Source organism: Chroicocephalus ridibundus, chromosome Z (genome assembly GCF_963924245.1).
Source record: "Chroicocephalus ridibundus chromosome Z, bChrRid1.1, whole genome shotgun sequence".
Taxonomy (NCBI): domain Eukaryota; kingdom Metazoa; phylum Chordata; class Aves; order Charadriiformes; family Laridae; genus Chroicocephalus; species Chroicocephalus ridibundus.
In genome coordinates, this window is record NC_086316.1 from 19,929,993 (window position 1) to 19,948,263 (window position 18,271).

At 38.2% G+C, this 18,271-nt stretch overlaps 1 protein-coding gene across 1 annotated transcript in view; it reads left to right on the forward strand.

Moving 5' to 3' along the window:
* SRFBP1 (serum response factor binding protein 1) overlaps window positions 1-18,271 on the forward strand; it is an 85,238-nt gene that overhangs the window by 54,635 nt on the left and 12,332 nt on the right. Inside the window, exon 4 of the mRNA XM_063319952.1 lies at window positions 3,666-3,737. Within this exon, the coding sequence (XP_063176022.1) occupies window positions 3,666-3,737 (72 nt within the window). The remainder of the gene's footprint in view (window positions 1-3,665; window positions 3,738-18,271) is intronic.

Below are 18,271 nucleotides of genomic sequence, written 5' to 3' on the forward strand. Positions count from 1 at the left end.
AGCACAGGTGGGAATGTGTATCGGAGGGGCCAGTCCCAACCAGTGCCAGTCAGTACACATATCTTAACAAGCCCTGTTCAGATCTCCACAGCTTGTTGTCTTTTTATAAATCTTAACTCTCTGTGTAATCTCACTCTTTGTGCGAGTGCTGTAAGGACTAGGTGCCAGCTACTGGGGGGACCGTCATGACTGGGTATGGAGACAACAGCTAGAGTCAGACCAGGGGTGTGGGTGACGCGAGCCTGTGGTGTCAGCAGCAGGAGCAGGTGAGGGTCTCGGCTCCAGCCACAGGGGCAGGAGCAGCACATGTCCTAACTGGGAAGACAGGGACAGCGTGTGTCCTGGGCACAGCTATGGGTGAGTGTGGGGCAAGTGAAGCAAGTGAGGCTTTCGGTGCAGCATCTGGACTGGGACCACAGGTCGCAGCCCATGTGCCTGGTGCCTGCTGCTAACAGGGACAGGCAGAGTGTCTGTATTTCCGCGTGGTTTGACCCCAAATACGTATCTCTGTCACATGTAGTTCGCTAGCAGACTTCAAATGGGACTAGCAGTGGGTCGGGGAAGGGGTACCAGGTGGGTAGAGGGCCCATGCTGGTGTTTGGGAGAGACCTGTCAGCGTGGGGTGCCTGTAAGAGAAGTGAACCTGTAAGACAAGAGTTTGAGTGCCTGCATCTGCCTGCTAGTGACTTGCTGCCAGCCAGCAAGTAGGAGGTCCATGAGGTGGATAAAAGGGCTCTGGACCCAGGCATGGGGGTATTAGGTGGACAGAGGGATATGCTGTGCTGATATTTGAGGTATCCGTGAATGTGCACGTGCTTGTTAATCTAGAAGGGGCTGGGAGGGGGCATTCTGTACTCTCAATAGTGAGCTTCAATCCTGACCTGACCAAACGGAGGAAGAGGTCTTGGCTGGCTGTACGTGTGAGCCCTGTAAGTGTTACATGTCTGTGGCAGCTAGATGCATAGCTGAGCGTCACTACTGCTTGAACCTGCCAGTGAGAAAGCAACTGCCACATCTGTGGACCTGGGATGGAGACCTCTGTGTCTCTGGACACACTGGGCTGGGCTCCAGCAGCAGGGCAGGAGGAATCCCTGGACTGGTCCCAGAGGTGCTGGAGGTGGCAGCCGCTTATAACATCCCTTAACGTAATTGGTGAAAGAAGACTTCATAATAGATACTCAATACAAAGGTTCTCTGTGAGTCAGGAGTTCTTGAGCTATGTGCATCTCAAAGTTGAGAAAACTGCTGGGAAAGACATCACTATATCCTTTTTCTATTTTCTTGTCTGAAGCTGACCATTAATAGACACCATAGAAAGGTCTATTTATTCCAATAACTTGACTTACATGGCTACTCTTAGAAAACCAGGGAGCTGCTGAAGACTATATAAGTCAAAAATGCTTGTATTGCCTTAAATCTAAGAGAAGTGAAGGAGGTGCTTTATAATTTTTGGGTTTTAAGCCTTAACAGGAGGTTCTTGGCCTCATTCGTTTATACTAAGCATTTCAGTGAAGCTCCATTCATGACTTCATGTTCCAAACTGTAATTCTTTCTCCATTATTATGCATGATTCTGCAACGTTAAGGGCATTCTGCAGTATGGTCATATAAAAATTAAACCTTAAACATTCTAGTGTAGGAGTGGCTGAAGTTTACGTGCCTCCCCTCTGAAACCAGTTGCTGCGTTTAAATCCTGAGGAGGCAAGAAAATAGGCAGTGTTATTTGGGATGTATATCATACAAATTATCTTTTTTTTTTTTTTTTTTTAGTAAAGAAACAGCTTGATTTAATGAATAGTATTGGGTTCCACAGCTTCATTCATAGCCCCCAACCTACTATGTGACAGTAAGCATGTCACTTAACCACGGTGTCCTACTTTCACCATCTGTGAAATGCTTTGGAAAGTCATGGAAAACTGAATCATAGGTCTTTTCCATCTCTAGATTCTATTAGGTCATCCAACTGTCCAACTGCCAGTAGAAGATTGTTTCCTACATCCACTAGTGTTTTTCCAGTCTGGATTCTGTCCTCCAAGAGATCGGCCTTCCACCAGTACCTTTGGTAGATGATTTCGCAGACATTTAGACCTCATTGTCAGGAAGCTCTTCTGACATTCACAAAAAGAGATTTATTTTTTTGTTAATTTAATTTTGTTCTGTTACTTTATTCCCATTATTATATGCTTGCTTATAGTTTTAAGACATATGCATCTAGGTAAGATGCAAACTCTCTGTAACGTATCTAATATATAGAAGGAAGGACAATGTAAGGTTTTGAAATGCAAGGTATGACCCTTTATAAGAAAGTAAACTACTTGGTTCTTCCTGAAATTACGTGTCACGAAGTGCACAGACTGCTCCAGATTTAGGACAGAAAGAGGATAGAATATGGAAAGTTAACAATGGAGCAGGATGTTAAAGGGAAGTGTTGGAATACTTATTGGATAATTAAGTAGGGAAAAAGAGAAAAAGGAATGTGTAATTTAGTTGCTGAACATGAAAGTATGTCCCTATTATATAGTACATTTTTCTTCTAGATGTTTGTAAATTATCATGTCTCCCATAATTTGATTTGCATTTGAATTTTTGCTAATACATTAGTTATTCTGAGCCAGTAGTTACAGTTGTTGTTTTTAAGGTTTTTCAGTCAGCATCTTTCTTGTCAGATCTGAGCATAATGTTAGTTATAGGCGCAGCCCAAGTGCCTGGACATGTATCAGTTTCTCAAACTATAATACTTTTAATGGGCACTTCCAGTTTAGGTTTTCATTTTCTTTATTGATCAGAAGTGTTGCAGAATTGCTGGGTTTTATGTTTAAGTCATCTGCTTTCCTGGAGTTTTAGAAATTTAGCAAACAGATAATCTTCTTCAGGTGTTGAGGCCACCAGGATTGTGATATAGGCTAGATCCAAATGAAAGCTGTCAGAAAAACTAAAACTCGGTTTCTTTGTACAGTTTTTCAGAACTATGAATGCATGGAAGTTGTTTGGGTTCTGCGTAACTGTAGTTAAACTACTTTTAAAATGGCCATCTGGCAAACAACTGGTATGTAACATGATTTATTTGACGCAGTGCCCTAGGAGGGAAAACCCAATATTCAGTGCATTCAGTTGATAAGGCTAATACACTTGTCCAGGATTTTCATTCCTCTATTTCAACTGCCAATGGAAATGCTTAAGTCCAGGAACGAAAATTGCATGTGTAGTCAGTCTCTTCAGAAAAGAAAATTTTTTTCCCCTCAACTTAAATTTCATTGTCTTCAACTTGTATATTCACATATGTTGATAAGTTCTGATGTAACTTCAGAGTCAAAGATAAGTGGGGCATTTCAACCCTTCCAGAGTTTATTTGTAGCACAACAATACAGTCAATTTAAACATTTCTGTAAATAAAATCACCCTTCTGCATATTTCGCTGTTGAAAAATCTCTGTTGCCCTCAGCAGTAGTAGATACAGTCAGATTAGGTGTAAGTGAATGTTTTGGAAGTCAGTAGATGTATTATTTATGTACACACAAAAAAATCTCTGTATAACAAACCAGTTTTCTTCCTTTAAGAGGTCAGTGGGAGATGCCATGAAGTTAGAATGTTTATGAGGAAGATGAACCTTAGAAAGGTTTCAAAAAATCTGATCATAAGAAGAATAAATATATCTTTCACCCACAGGAAATAAAGCCAGATGAAGTTACCAGACTTGCTCTTAGGACAGAAGTTAATTTTGAAAGTGTCTGCAGAAAGGTAAGGCTTGATATTTTTTGTTTTCTTTCCCCTGCTTCTGTGACTTTGAAAGCACTCCTTAGGAAAAGGTGCTTGTGTGGCTGGGGTGCATGCATGTGCACAGTGTGTTCTGTATGTTATGTTGCATCTTCATTGTAGACCTTACTTTCTTTTCTAAGGAAATTTATCCACTAGGATCTATCTACAAAAAAAATGGTATAGCTGTTTAGTACAAGTGGCTTGTCATCTAGGCTGGTGGGCTAGTCCCTAGTAACTGGAATGGAATACCAGGATGCTTAGTAGTGGGTTTTGAGTCTTTTATAAATAGATTTATTTTGTTTATACAGTACATATACATGGTTCAGTTAGTGTAAATAATCTAAGCTTTCAACAACAGTTGGAAAAAGGCTCTAAATACTTTTAGATGCAGAGAGAAGTTTCCACATGTGAGCAAAACGTGACAAACATTAGCCTGAAGTAAGACTGGAATTTTAACGCTCCTGTGGCACATTAATGTCAGTGCAGTGTTTCTCCTGAAGCCAACTATTCGTACGTTATTAAATATTAACTGTCTAGCTAGTGGTGTCTGTAAGAGATTAAATTAAGACATAGAAGTGGGAAGATGCTTGTTGAAATTGGCAGTTAAGGTTAAGAACTGACTGGAGACTCTTAATAGAAGAGTGAAGAAGAGCAGAAATAAGTACGATTTTAACGGATGTGCTGCAGAAGTGATGCCGGAAAGCAGTTCTGAATCAAACAATGCCAATACATGAAATTTTGTGTTTTCCTCCACGTTAGCCTAAATTCCTATGGGTGGTCCACTAAGGGAGTCTGAAATGGGAAATCTTTGTAGTCTATAGGCTAAGTTTTAATTTAGAACTGGGTCATTTCCTCTTATAATGGCATCATTAGTTTGTAATAGAACTATGGTGTTGCAAAGCACAGTCATGTGTGATGTAGTTCAGCTATTAGCATAGTATGTAGCAGGATTTCCATGCTTCATGTGAGCACAATCAAGTAAATAGGAAAATATGATAGGATTTAATATTTCTGGAGCAGTGTTTGGATGGAAGCATCTTATTGCTTTTCCTTCTCTTCATGCTAGAAGAGAGTAAGGAAAGGGTCACAGATATACTGGCATGGAGCTAAAAAGCAGCATTCTTCTTCTAAATTTGTTTGACCAAGATTTTCCAGTCTGAAGGTGAGCTAGTGAGAAACTGCTTACTGTAATGTTAGAAATGGTGCGTAAGTGAAGATTCTGGATGTTTGAGGACACATGGAGAGGGATTTCATGCCTGAAGACGTATGCTAAATTCAAATAGTAAGACATTTTCTCACTTCCTGTAAGTGATTCTTCTGTCAAGAATTCAAATGCATCAGGCTTATGCTGGTTGCATAAAGTGTAGGAGCCACAGAATGAAATAATTGATGCTGTTGTTTTAAAGGAGTTTATCATTGGAATTTTATTTTCTAAGAGGACTATTTTATTGCCAAGGATACAAAAGGAATATTATTAATCTTACTGTTTTATTTTGTCCCGTTATTTTTGATGTATTCATAGCCAAAGCATTCATTCGTGTATGCTTTCCATATTTTCTTAAAATAGGCTTTCCTTTAGGTGTAATCCATGAAAACAGGTAATACAGGTATCTTCATGGAGTTGTTTTGGGTTTTAGAATTGTTTGTTATTTCTGTTACTTTCTGCTGCTGGTCCTGTTTTTCAGTGGTATGAAAGTCTGTTAATCTCACACCTTGTAGTGAATGGGTCTCATGTTTCAAATCAAGTTTATGGATGGGTGCTGATGCTTTTTTAAACCCACAGAGGGTTTTTAACCTCACTGCAGTAGAAGAACATGTACAATTAATTATTATAGTACCGTTGAGAAGTGGTGGCTGAGCCATCATAATTTTATTAGTTGCTATTGGTTGACCATAACATATCCCTAACTGAAGAATGCATCCCGTCTGCGCTTTAACAAAACTTAATTTTCCAATATATTATTTCTTAATTTCCCAAAGTTAGTTATTAAACATGCAATATAAAAAAATAATTGATTTTCTACCCCTAGCGATATTCTGTAGGTCACATGAAATGCAGACTATACTGTTTACCTTTTCATTAACTTGAGTTTCAAAATATTTGAAGGAAAACATCCTGTGGCTGTTTTCATTTTCAGAATAGGTTTGTTTTCATTGATAAAAGGCAATCTGCTTTTAATTCACTGTGGAATGCTGAATATTAGTTTTGCATAGTGGACATGTAGTCAAGATATTTGTTTAATTCCTTCTGCCCACTGAGATTTTATGTTCCATTACTATGTTTCCCCGTATATTTTTCAGAATAAGATAAGCATACTTTCCTATTTAAAAAGAGTTTGCATAAATTTCAGACAAGTACAATAAAATTGTGCTGAGTGTTTAGCAAGTGGCACTCTAACTTGAGTTCTTATGATTTACTTGTCAATATTGCTGTACTGATGGTTGCTAATAAACAAATCAGATTTATAGTAATTGCGGAGTGAATTGGGAAGAGTCACAAGCTACATGACACAAGACTTCTTACTTTTATACTTTATAAACATGTTATAGGGCTTACCATGGTACTGTAAGACAAGAAGCAGTAGGTGAACAGCTCTTCTTTGTGCACCTCTGCTGAAATATTTTTATTCCATTTTAATATTGCTGCAGCTGGCACCATTGCTATCAACAGGTAATAAATTCTGTTGTAAAAACTGTAATGAATGTTGACATGCAGCTTTAACTAGACTTTATATTGTTTGTGCATAGTTACAGCTGTTGAAAAATGGAACCTGTATTTTCCAGGTTTTGACTAAGTTTTTGTGTGCTTTCTGTACACAGTTGTTTACAGTATACTTGCCAGCCATTAACGAAATTAAAAAGTGTGTGGCAGATCTGTTGGCTAATGTTTGGGTTTTTTTAAACTGGTATTTCCAGCTGTGATTGCATTTTGAAGTGTTCCTTACAGCATATGTACCTGAAGTATTCCAGGAGTCTTGGTTCATTAGTGTTGTGCTCCAGCACACCGAAGTTATAAATCGGAAGCTAATCCTAAAACTGCTTTCATTACAAGCAGGAATCTGACTTGGGAACTTGCAAAGGTCTTAACTGTTATCTTCAACTTATTGCTAATGTAGGTTTAAGGTAACTTAGATAGGTTAAGACAGGCAGGATACATAGGTTAAGGTGTATTAATACTTTTCTGGTATAAGAGAAACTATCTGTGTCATCCGTGCTGTTTCTTCAGAAAAGGGGAAATTGGTCCACCTGTGAACACCTTCATCATAACTGCAGTTGGTTTTGTTGCCTTCACACTAGGCTGACAGGTACTGACTAACTTATTGTGGCATCTCATTTAGTTTTTCTTCCAGTAAGTCCTTGGTATGTAGGACATGAGAAAAAAAAACGTGTGTTTTAAACAGTGGTGGAATTCTGCTTCAGCACAATGGAACTCTGTACTACAAGCAGTGATCTGGAGTGCTATCTTGTATTAACTCAAAATATTTCTTATTTTTTCTAAATAATAAAGTCTTCATAATTCAACGACTTTCAGATTTGGGCAGGCAGGAGGAGCAGAATTGAAACTGAAAATGCAAAGAACTATTGTATTTTTCTTTGCGTGAAGAACAGAATACCAGTATGCATTATTGTCAGAGCTTGAATTGAGCATGTGCTTCTGACCTGCAGAAATACCAAGTATTCACAGATGATAAATACATCCTCTATTTTTTGCTTCCAGACTCAATCTTCACATAACCTTAGTAGCATAATTCTCCTTTTTTTGCATTGAGCTTTAATCTGTGGCCTTGAAGAGCACCACCTTTTCCTACTAAGTCCTGGATTTTCACCTGTTACTCCAATCCTGTTGTGTTTGAATCGTGGAGATGCTTGTCTGCAAAAAGGATTCTGCACAGCAAATTATGAGGATATTGTGATCTTCAAAGTTTGTTGGGGCCATGCCACAACCCTCTGAATCTCAAGATTACTGAAAAGCTTGCCACAATTTCTAAGTGTGTTGAGAAATTCTTCTAGACCAGAAATGTAAGCCATTACTAGCTCTTAGAAGGTTTTTTTTGCTAATGTAAGGCCTGGTGAGCTTATTTTGGATTGCTTCATGTTCAGGAACCAACTTTGTCTTGTTTGGAATTTAAAAGGAATTCAAAGGCTTTAGAAACAGGATCTTAGGCAGCTCATGAACAGCCATGGAGAGATGTGCCAGGATTTGAGTGAGCAGCCTGGTGCACAGTATGATTTTGATCATTAAAAGTCTGAGCTGCCTGATGAGGATAGCTGTACTTAACATGATTTTGGAGGGGTGACATTGGTGCTGTCTAGCTTCAGATCCACATATTTTTAATGGATGCCCAAAGGCTGTTAGCTACAGTTAAAGTTCTGGGGGTTATTTCAGGGGCAAATGAATTTAGTATCTATGGCTCTTTACCTGTATGGGTCACCTGAATTTGAGATTCAGAAACCAGCTGAAAAACTTACAGTAATAAGGAAAGATTTTCTGTGATTTATCAAATGAGAATTCTGCAGATTCACATGTGAGATGACCCTGTTTTACCTGCCAAACTCCTCTGTGAATTCACTGGACCTCTGGTGCAGGACTAAGGAAGTCCTTGAGCAGAAAGGACACGAGAAAGAGGTAGAAAGGTATTTCTTCCCTGGACAGACAGGAACAAAAAGAACTTGCAAGACAGGAACTCACTGGACTGATTAGGTATTACCTTTTTTTCTTTCAAAAGTGTTCAAATCTCATTATGAAAATAGCATTTCTCAGATTCATACCACCTTCTTTTTAAACTATGTAGGTGATGGCCTGATATTAGTCTGTTTAGCAGTCCACAACCTCTCTCATCAGAAACCAAAAAAAGAGCAAGGATAGGGTAGTCACAGTGTTGTTACATGTTCTTTGTAGATTTACACTGAAAGCGTGTTTCACACCAACAGTCTGTGAAAGGCAATTTATGAAAGTCTACTAACTTTGAGGCATTAACAGTCAGTAAGTAATTATTTGGAGCATCGGGTTTCCCCGAGTGTATCACTAGCTGGTCATCTTTGGTTGCAAGACACTGACACATGCAAAACATGGTTACACAGCCAATAAATGCATTATATATATTCTAATGAACACACTTATTAAGGAAATTTTAAACTTGGTACTATTTAATTGTGTGACAGGGAAAGGAAGGAAGGTGTAGTTTCTGAATTGAGTAGAATTTTTGATTAAACACATCTGCATCTGAGGAGTAACCAGTCATATCTGTATTTTCTGACTTTGAAAAGTACAAAGGTTTCTATCTTAGCTGACAATCCTAAATGTACACTTGTGATCTTTACCTTAATTTATTTTAAAAATGTATTTTCTAGTGCAAAATATATAAAAACAAAACCTCTGTATTCTCTGTGGATTTAATCTGAGGAAATGCACTAGTTCATCATAAAAGGGGCCTGATGCAAAGTCTCCTGCAGTTTAATTGAAGACTTTCCGTTAACTTCAAAGGCTTTGGATCAAGCACAGAATAGTTGCTGTCTTTCGTTTGGGCTTTGAGGGATTTTTCCATAACCTCCTCCCTTTTCTTCCCCCTCCAAGCCCCCCTGAAGAATTCTACTCAGTAGAAAAACATTCTGATTAGGATAGATGTTATTATTGATATAAAACTTCTGTTTCTGTTGTTAGTGCCTTTAACAGCAGCATAACTAGATAATTACTTTTCTGGATTTTTAACATTCTTTGCTTATGAAAATATATTTTTTTTGCAATCCATAAACCATAGGGAGAGGACTACTGTATGAATCAGTCCTTTGTGTAATACTGATGTGATAGTCCACCAACTTTGTATAATAAGCTTATTAATTCTTTGCACTTTGCTGTTTTGTGGTTTGATTTTGTCAATGCGGTGGCAAATGGCTGGTATTTTTGAGACAGCCATGAAAAATTTAATTCTCGTTTTTTATCTGAATTCTGGTTGTTACACTCTTCTTAAGTTAGAAATCATGTATAGACAATCAGAGCATAATTATAAGAAGAAAATGTGATAATTTAATAGTTTAGTGATCCCCTACCTGCACACTGTTGACAGTCTCCATCTCATTCCCCCTGACCCCCTCTTTCTAACTGTCAATTATTGGAAACATGTTATCAACTCTGTTTATCTTAGGATCAGAATGAAGGTATTGCCTTGTATGTACGAAGATGTTTCCATTCTCCAATAATGTGTTTATGCTGAGAATACTAAAATAATAATACACTGTTTATTTTCCTACATGTTAAAATGTTATGTTCCCTTCTTACTTTAGTATGCAAATAAAGGTATTCATTTGCATATGAGATACCAGACATGTAATAGTTGATGGGGAGGGACTCTTTATCAGGGAGTGTAATGATAGGACGGAGGGTAATGGTTTTAAACTGAAAGAGGGTAGACTTAGATTAGATATTAGGAGGCAATTCTTTACTGTGAGAGTTGCCTAGAGAAGCTGTGGATGCCGCATCCCTGTAAGTGTTCAAGGCCAGGTTGGACGGGGTGGTGGTCTAATGGGAGGTGTCCCTGCCCATGGCAGGGGGGTTGGAGCTAGGTGATCCTTAAGGTCCCTTCCAACCCAAACCATTCTGTGATCTGTCAGCATCTTATGTTTTTGGAAATGTGTTGCATTGATTTAATAGCATGATTTCCTGTAACACAGGCTAAAATTGTTGGCTTGATGCTGGGAATCAGTGTTGCAGAGTTGAATGCTTTTTGTCCTGAGTATTTTGACTCGTTTGAATGGAAGTTACACTGAATGTATGAAGCCACTGTTTCCTGAGAATTTTCCATGTCAAACACCAGATGTTAACATTAAACAGGAATGTCTGTGGTCTTCCTAAGACTACTGATGAAGTGAAGAATTTTGCATTCAGTGATGAATATCACATTCAGCCGTAAATACTTTCTCTGTGTGACTGATTGTTTTTTGTTGTCTTTTCCCAAAGGTTCCTCATCTTCCAAATTTAATCACTTGAACGGCAAACTGTTTAGTATGTCTCTCATATATACTCCCCTATATTTTACAGCCTAGAATACCATTGCTATGGCTGCAACTGAAGTTTTATGTCAGTATGAAACTAAGTCTGTCAGTTTTTGACAAATCTCTCTCCACGCTTCTCCCACCTACTTCTCCACCCAGTTGCCCATCTCTCTGCTAGCCCAGCCAGTATCAATCCCTTCCCAGGCTTTCAGTGGGAGACTTCAGACTCCTGACTATTCTATGTTCTGTCTGTTGCCCTCTCACCTTTTGTTTGCTATTCCTTACCCTCACACACTCTTTCCCTTACTTTCTCTGGGCCAATTTGTAGGTATCTTCTCCATTATCCCCTTTGCATTTAAGCTAGGCTGCCACGTATGTGCCTGACTAAGTTTGAGAGCAAGGAGGTAAACTAGACCAAAGTTACCATCATCTTCAACAGCAGAGTAGCAATTGCAGTGATCTCAGTTTAATTACAGCTTGGATTTTGTCCATTCTGGAAAGAATCTTTTTAAAGTTCAGTATTGAAATAAACTGCTAGTAACTTTGGCAGTTTTTCACAGAGATACTATGTTTATCTCTTGACACAAAAGGCTGTCTCCTGTGAAATTTTAAATTACTAGTCCAGGAATCTTTCTACCACTCATTTACATTCCTGTGAAGCTGTATTACTTAATTTTGTTGCCTGGCTGAACTGATTGTTCAAGATTATTGAAGTGTATTCCTGTCCTTAGACAAGGCTCAATCTCAAAAGTGATATGATTGCTTTTGATTTGAATATATGGTCATTTCACTTATTTGGTGTGTCAGCCCAGAATGTGGGCAGGCATATTGTTGTCAATAAAGTTCAGAGGAAGTCATTTCATATTTTTCTAAGTGATGTTTGGGTTGGATCATCTATCTAACTCAGACACGTTAAACACTTGCAAGAGCATAAATGGACGAAAAGGTAAGTAGAGAAGGGCAGTGTTTTTAAGGTCGGGTATGCCTGTGGTAGTGATGTTGTGATGCATGGTGCTTCGCATGCACCTGGCTGTATTTTTTCAGACCCAGAAAGATTTATATCACAGCAGTCATTTAAAATAGGAAGGGAAGTTGAGAGTCGCTTGTCTTTCATGAGTATTTAAGTGATGTGTATAAATATCTTACTGGATATGAGCTGTCATGGGAACAGTAGAGGAAAACGTTAGAAGTAGTCTTGGCTTTGTGCTTTCCTTGAAGGAAATGCAGAAAAAAAAAAAAAAGTAGCATAACAGGAGGTTCTTGAGATATGGTGGTTGGTTTGGCTTTTTTTTTTCTTTTTAAATAAACCAAGGCCAAGTTACTGATGTCTAGAATCTCCTTGGTATCCTTCTCCAAAATATTGTTCAGACTTGCACGCAATGCCCAAAAGGCAGGCAGAGGTCCAGAATCTTAATGCATGGATGAGAGTGTGGTATAGAAAGGAGAGATTTAGGTGTTTGGGTAGCCTTTGGGGCAAGAGGAAGCTGGACAAGAAAGATGAGCTGCATCGTAATCAAAATTGTGCCATGCTGCTGGCACAGAAAACTGTGAAGGTCATAAAGGAATATTTAAACTAAAAGTGGGTGGAAGATGGTATGCATGGAGGAACATCTGAGTCACAATGACAAGACCAGCAGGGGGCATGTGAATGAAGGTAAATCAGGATGCCTACAGTGCTAGTTGATTGGTGCCTCCAATACTAAGCTACAAAGAAAGGGTGTAAATTATGAATGCTTCCATACCAATCCTTGAACTGACAAAATTAATGGGGGAAACTAGACTACCTGACATACAACTTCATCACATATACAATAGATTTTCTCCTTCCACCAGGTCTTCAAGATAATTAATGAAAGGTACAGTCTTTCCACGGATAATGGGGTAGGACGTTTGTGCGTGTGAGTGGTGCTGTGTTGTGAAGCACTGCATTTTAAGCCTAACAGCACAACTGAATTACAGGAAAAGTGAAGCACTAAGTCTTTTGAATGGAAGTTCCAACTATCATAAAAGTTTGGTACTGGTAATGTGCTACAGCCTCCAGTCAAAGTGATGATGGCGAACAGAAAATGTTAAATCAGATTAAAGAAGCTACACTTTTAGGACAGATATTAATAGTAAGAGGTTTTGTTACCCTTAATTCATTTGGGTACTAAAGACAGAATCTTTGAATTGCATCCTTTATGTATCCATTGGGAAAGTAATTATAAAGTTGATGCACATGAAGGGGCAGGGAGAAGGATATGCTCAACCAAATGAGAAGGCAAAATGTTTTCCCTGTCTTGCCATCTACCTATCTGCTAATCCTCTAAGTATTGGTACCCATTGAGCAATTTCAACCAAGACTACTGCAGGTGGTTTTAAAAGCATTAACTTCCAACAGGGTTTTTTGTGTGTTTGAGAAACCAAGATCGGCGTACCACTGAGGGAGAGGTGGCCATTCCTTCTTGATCTTGTTTTGAGAAGCACCATAGAGTTAGCACGGAAGATAAGTGCAAGGAGAGAGAACATAAGGTAGAACATACATGAGCTGGAATCTGTCATTCTTTTGGTTGCTTAGAAAACTTAAAAGTGTCAAGATGTTTTTAAATAAACAGTTGTAATCACTTATGTTAAAGACTGACAGCTACTCACACATTACTAACTGGAAAAGCTCTTTCTGTATGTACACTTTGTAGTGTGACTCAATTGCATTATAAAACATAAAAAAAAATAAAATCTGACATTCCTGATATTTCTAAAAATGAAGAACAGTTGCTGTCTTTTGCTTTTTTATTTTTATAAATGAAACTATCAATTTTTCATTCTGTATCATGTAAAAATAAAGTACAAAACCATTCCAATTTCTTTCCCCCTTTCCTATCCATGTAAGTTTTTAAAGTGCTGCAACTCAGAATTAAGAAATTGAGATTTATAAAACTAAAAATTGAAAAAAAAAAGTTACGGAATTAGGAGGGCTTTTTCAGCTCAACATGAAGCCCATCAGTCTGTTAACACTGGAAAATTAGATGAAAAGTGCTGGAGGCACTATTGCTTTAACTTCTTAAAAATTAACTGTAGAAGGAGAAAAATTAGATGTTCTTGAATTATTGGAATTCTCTTTAAAGAAAAATCTCATCTATTGGGATGTCAATGAATGCAGATGGCTACATTAAAAAGTTGCAGCTTGGTAAAATGAGAGCATAAGTTTGCAGCATATTGCCCCTCTATGACAAGATTTCTAGGTAAGAGAAAGTATGGGAAACGTGAGGTTAACTAGTCACTTCGTGAAAGTGTAGCAGCATTAAACTTAAAGGGTGATGGTCTAATTTTTCTTTGTTTTGGTATATAAATAATTGCATAATGATCAAAATGGTTAAATGGTTACACATCAGGAAAATTCTGCATGCCAGAGGTCAGTAATAATAACGCAATGGTCTAGAAGATGCCTGAGAGCCTCTAAGCATAAAAGTGATTGTTGTGTGTGCCGTATGGTGAAATACCTGCTATAAAATGTGAATATCCAGGATTTCCATTTATTTTACATCCATCATGTGCTGATATGCACGAGTAATATCAGGGCTTCCATATACATCTGACATGTGTTTATCATTAGAGTAAGTTTTGAATACATATACTCCCTCAATAGACTTAATGATGGAAAATCTACATTTTGGTGCCAAAAAACTGGTATGTTTATCTCAGATGTTTTAATAGTTTTTCAGTGAACAGAATTTGTATTTCCATTGTCTTTTTCAGAAAGTGGCTGAAAAACATATAGATTAAAAGAAATCTGTTTTCAATTGTGCACGAAAATTGCAATGTGGTATGCCAAGAAATTCTGTCGTGTTTTGAATAGCATATTAGAACATGGCCTACCCCTGGTTAGTGTGTGCAGCATTCATGAAGTCTTTAAGTCATCTGTGCCTCCAAATCCCTGGCTCTCATATTTAGTTCCTTCAGCAGTGCTCTGAACATAAATACATCTCTCGAGAGTTTGATCTGAAGACATTGACCTGACAATACTTCAGTTATATATAGGTGTGTTGCCTGGTGGTAGTGCTTGTAAATGTGAAGGTCTGAGGAAGACAGGCTTTGTTGTCAGGGATAAATCTTTCACCTTTGCATTATAAATTATCGGAAATATACCTGATTAAATTGGAGCTTGTTTTTCTAATGTTATCTAGTTTTGAAGCTTTGCATCTGTTTTAAATTTGAAGAGCAGAACTATGTCTACTCTCTCTGTTACAAACTGTCTTTCACATGTGCTTATCCATATGGTGCTGTATCAGGCTGTATCTGACAAGTGATAATTTGAGGTTTAAGCATCGGTTTTGCAGTGAAATATTGTAAGGATGTCTCAAGATTACATCCCTGAAAGTTTGGTACAGAGTTTTGTCACCAAGTTGACTTCCTAAGGGGACTGGTGGATATCTTGATTCTGAAACTCGGGTTTGTCCAAGGCAGAATACTGTGAACTTCTTAGTTTCATTAAATAGTTTTAATAATGTGAAGCTCATCCCTGTATCTCACCAATTTATTTGCTACCATCTGCTTCCACTCAGTCTTTGGACATGCCTGTGATGCACAGCTGGATTTTGGGAGCTCAGATGCATTCAGGTCGTAGTGAACTCAGACAACTCTGTTTCCTGCTCAGCTTGCAGCACTGTCAGAGTGTTGTTGGTCTACTTTGTGTTTCAAAGTATAAGTAATAGTAACAAATAAGTATAAGTAATCAATTTTTTAAATTTTGTTTTCCCAAATAGTGGTTGTTTCAAATTCCATTTTTAGATTGGCCATCTTAACTCCCTGTTCGGAGTTAATAAACAACTGCTTATTTCGAGTCTCCAGACCCTCATTCTAGATGTCCACTTATGATCTGTCAACTTCACTTTTCTGCAATAGTCAGTTATGGTTTCAGATCTAATACATAGTGATTGTCAAACTAATTTATATATGACCTTTCCTCCAAATCTCATTATGTTCTCTGAAGAAGTCTATGTGAATTTTGTGGCAAAGACCTTTCTCTTTGTATTGTTCACAGCTACTGTCTCTTAATCCAAGAAGCATTTTGTTTCTATTGCCCCTGCAGTACATTTTTCGCTTCAGGGTTTCTATTTCATCATATTTTGCTTTCCAGTTTACTTTCTCAATATGATTGTCTTTTGCCTGATTTGGGTTGGGGCAGGGTTTGGTTGGATTTTTGTGGTGTTTGTTGTTTGGTTCATTGTTTGGCTTTTGGTTTTTTTATGGCATCTATTTCACCGTGCTGTACGCCAAATTCTTTTATTCAGTTTGGCAAGACACATATTTTACAGTGATATAGTGCCTCAACTGTTCAAATGTCAAAATATATGAAATGCACAGTGCTTGCTTCAAGTCATCTTTCATAACCTTAAGAAATTAACTTTTTTTCTTTAAAAATGTGTGCCTTGTTTTTGTGGGATGCCAAACTGAGAGGATCATAGACACATATTCTTACTAGCCCTGGAGAAAGCAAAGAAGAGTTATCAGCATTTGAGTATTCCCACAATCTTACTGTTTCAACTTACACCTAGGGCTGACCCTGTTCTCCATGAGGGAATAATTAAGAATCCATGCCTGCTTTATTCAGGATGTTCTTGCTCTGACTTTTCTTTATTGAAATAATAATTTATTTTATGTATAAAGAGAAGAAGGAAAAAATTAGTAGAATATTAAGTACATAATTTGTACTTGGGCAGGTCTGGGGTTTATGCCAAGCTCTGTTGTAGATCACTGTGGTAGTTTGGGATGAAACACTACCATTTCTCTTTGACCATTTCCCAATCTGCAAAATAAGTGTTTCCCACACACTTGTGTGATTGGCTAAATTAGTTGACAGGTTAATCCAGAGAAACTCTATTGACTCTCTTATACTCCAATTAAATATGGTCTTGTAACACTTGTAAAGTGCTAGGCTTCTTAAAGGGCCTTTAAACTTTTTCAGATGCTTGTTTAGTAGGTATTTTTTTATCATGCATGCAGCAGCGAACAGCAAGAAATCTATTTTTATTTGAATTTATCGCCTATTTTGAAATTCTTATTTTAAAAGGAGACAGTGATAGAAACAAGTTTATAATTCTTTTTGATAGAACACAAGCCAAACTGGATGTATGAATGAAGGTAAATCTAAGTGAACAAATTATGGGGAAAAGAATAGCTTTGGTCCAGATATACAAATGAAGTTAGGGAAGTGTAAGCACCTTGATCGTATTTAGACAAGTCTCATGCTTCTCCATGATGCTGGATTCAAGAGTCTGATGAAGTCAGTGATGAGTCAGTGCTATTGCCATCAGTGCAAGGTCAGCTAGATTCTCCAGACCTTTAGCTTCTGTTGTGTGCAGTTCTGCAGATGAGTGAAAAGATTGTCCAGAGTACCTCATGTTGCCATGGGTCTTCAACTTCCATAATGCTTGCAACATAAATACAGTAAATATTCAAATATTTTCGGGTTGAGTTACCATAACAGAAAACAATGTAAACCAATATAAACTGTGTCAAGCATTGAAAAGAGTAATAAACAAGAAGCCAAGGGGGACTTCAGGTTTACTTGTGTATCTTGATGTTTTGTAAGAAATAGTTCAATTTTTCTTTATTGTTCTATTACAAGACATTATCCTGCTGAGTTTTTTTGCAAAGTCTTTAGATCTGTTAAGACATATGTTTTAGCTTCAAGTGGGATTTTTTCATGAGTCTATTTTCAAAATTGTATGTAGTCCAATAAAAACAAAATTTGTTGAAACTTGCGTGATTTCCTGAGACCCATACAGAACTAATTGCTGTAAGAACTTTTCACCTGTCTTGCTGTTAAGGTTGTATAGCTGCTTCTTCATAACACTTGTACGGTCACTGCGATGTTACATGGAAAATTAGGAAAGCCTGAGTAAAAGTTAATTATAAATCTAACAGGTTTTGACTGTCTATTTCCAGTGCAGAGTCTGAAGCATTTAGTGCTGATATTTCTCTCCTTTGAATAGTATGGGATTGCTCTCTGTTATTTCTGTACTTGGGAGAACCACTGTCTTTTAAACTCTTGCCAAATCCAACAGAGGCCTGTTTACTGCTTTCTGTAGTTGATCCATCCTCCTATTATCAAGGTCAGTGTATTGGGTTTGCGTGGCCAGGTTTTGGTAGCAGGGGGATACAGGGGTGGTTTCTGTGAGTAACTGCTAGAAGCTCTCCCCTATGTTCACTAGAGCCAATCCCAGCCGGCTCCAAGATGGACCTGCCGCTGGCCAAGGCTGAGCCCATCCAGGACAGTGGTAGCACCCCTGTGTGAACGTATTTAAGAAGGGGGAAAAAAAAAAAGGCACAATTTCAGCCGGGGGAGGAGTGAGAATATGTGAGAGAAACAACCCTACAGACACCAAGGTCAGTGAAGAAGGAGGGGGAGGAGGTGCTCCAGGCGCTGGAGCAGAGATTCCCCTGCAGCCCATGGTGAAGACCTTGGTGATGGCAGGCTGTCCCCCTGCAGCCGATGCAGGTTAATGGTGGAGCAAATATCCACCTGCAGCCTGTGGAGGACTCCA